This window comes from Myotis davidii, unplaced genomic scaffold (genome assembly GCF_000327345.1).
Source record: "Myotis davidii unplaced genomic scaffold, ASM32734v1 scaffold111, whole genome shotgun sequence".
NCBI classification, from domain to species: Eukaryota; Metazoa; Chordata; class Mammalia; order Chiroptera; family Vespertilionidae; genus Myotis; species Myotis davidii.
In genome coordinates, this window is record NW_006284347.1 from 89,097 (window position 1) to 91,065 (window position 1,969).

The 1,969-nt window shown below is 44.1% G+C and overlaps 1 protein-coding gene across 1 annotated transcript in view; it reads right to left on the minus strand.

Moving 5' to 3' along the window:
• The window catches only part of SFMBT1 (Scm-like with four mbt domains 1), a 115,245-nt gene that overhangs the window by 17,051 nt on the left and 96,225 nt on the right, over nt 1–1,969 (minus strand). Inside the window, exon 11 of the mRNA XM_015570991.1 lies at nt 9–77. Within this exon, the coding sequence (XP_015426477.1) occupies nt 9–77 (69 nt within the window). The remainder of the gene's footprint in view (nt 1–8; nt 78–1,969) is intronic.

A 1,969-nucleotide genomic window follows, 5' to 3' on the forward strand; every position in this document is an offset into this window, starting at 1 on the left:
ACCCCCACCTCCTCGGGGAGGAGGGGGTTCACCGCCTCGAGCTTCATGTGCTCCTTAAATTCGTGCTCAGGAATCGACTGGAAGGTAAGTCCAAAACATACTAAATATTAACTCATGAGCTAAGCTGAGAGACCACTGACAGCTAACCCTAGAGCAGCGGTTCTCAACCTGTGGGTCGCGACCCCTTTGGAGGTCAAACGACCCTTTCACAGGGGTCGCCTAAGACCACCCTGCATATCAGATATTTACATTACGATTCATAACAGTAGCAACATTACAGTGATGAAGTAGCAACGAAAATAATTTTATGGTTGGGTCACAACACGAGGAACTGTATTTAAAGGGCCAGAAGGTTGAGAACCACTGTCCTAGAGTAATACTTTAAGGCTATAAGTGTCTTTTGCTTTGTTTTATTTCTTCATGAAGTAACGGGAAAATGTCCTTCCTTTTGGTGTTGTAGGCAGTCTCTGAAGTCAGATATACCTGCATTGCTGCTACCTTTGTGACCTTGCTCAAGTTTTATAACTTCTTTTGACTCAGTTTCCTCTTATGTCAGATGAAATTGAGAATACCTATCTCCTGGGTCAGTATGATGCTTCCATAAAATAAAATACCTAAGCTCTGTGCCCGAATCAAATGGCTTCTCACCGCTACGGGTTCGCTGATCCTCCCAATAAAGGGCCCCATCGTACAACAAACTGTCTGGTTCCTTCCACTCTGTGTGTCCTAAAAGGCACTCGAGATGAACAATGCTTATGAATAAAGGGAAAGGGTCATCTCAAATGTATGTCTTAAAAATGTGCAGCTTCTGGGTCAAAATAAAGAACTTAACTGTATTTGATTGTTTTCTCTCTTTTGACAACTCACTAACATCAAAGTGGTTTTGTTGTTGTTTTTAAAGACATAAACCTGCTAGGATAAACAGGAAAGGAGACAACATTCTATAAGCTAAAATTCAGAATAGGGTCTAGAACAGGGGTGGGCAAACTTTTTGACTCGAGGGCCACAATGGGTTCTTAAACTGGACCGGAGGGCCGGAACAAAAGCATGGATGGAGTGTTGGTGTGAACTAATACATGTTAACACTGCTGCTGGTGAAGGAGCAGAGGGGAGAGCAAGAGAACCCTCCGCTCTTTCGGCTCCGCGGGCCAGATAGAACAGCCGAACGGGCCGGATCCGGCCCGCGGGCCGTCGTTTGCCCACGGCTGGTCTAGAACTAACTCAGCAGATTAAAGACAAGTAAATCTAAGCTGACAGTGAAGAAAGCTAAGAATTGGCAGCAGCAGGTACGGAGCAATTAGAGTTGGAAGAGAAATAGTTAAAACAAAAAGATTTGTTGTTGAACTTTAGGTCATGCCCTCAGCTCCTCCACTCCACAGCTCAGGACAACTGTCTCTTCCCCTCCCCTACATAAGATGAAATTTACCCTCCAGAGAGGGTAACACACAAGACCCCTGGCAGGAGGACACGGGAACTGGTAAAGGAATGCATGCAGTGTCCACAACATGGTTTGCATATGGAATGTGAGACCCAGCCCTTGCCTCTACTCTCCAGGCAAGGGACTAGAAGAGACTTCTTTGATAAGCCAGTGATGGCGAACCTTTTGAGCTCGGTGTGTCAGCATTTTGAAAAACCCTAACTTAACTCTGGTGCCGTGTCACATATAGAAATTTTTTGATATTTGCAACCATAGTAAAACAAAGACTTATATTTTTGATATTTATTTTATATATTTAAATGCCATTTAACAAAGAAAAATCAACCAAAAAAATGAGTTCGCGCGTCACCTCTGACACTTGTGTCATAGGTTCGCCATCACTGTGATAAGCCCAAGAAGACACATAAAATATGGCCTAGGTGTCCCCAACAAATGACCAGCCAGATCCACCCTATATGGAAGTTCAAGGCTGACAAGCCCACCAACGCACTCAGAGCTTCAATCAGCTTTTTCTTTTAGTCTCCCATTCTT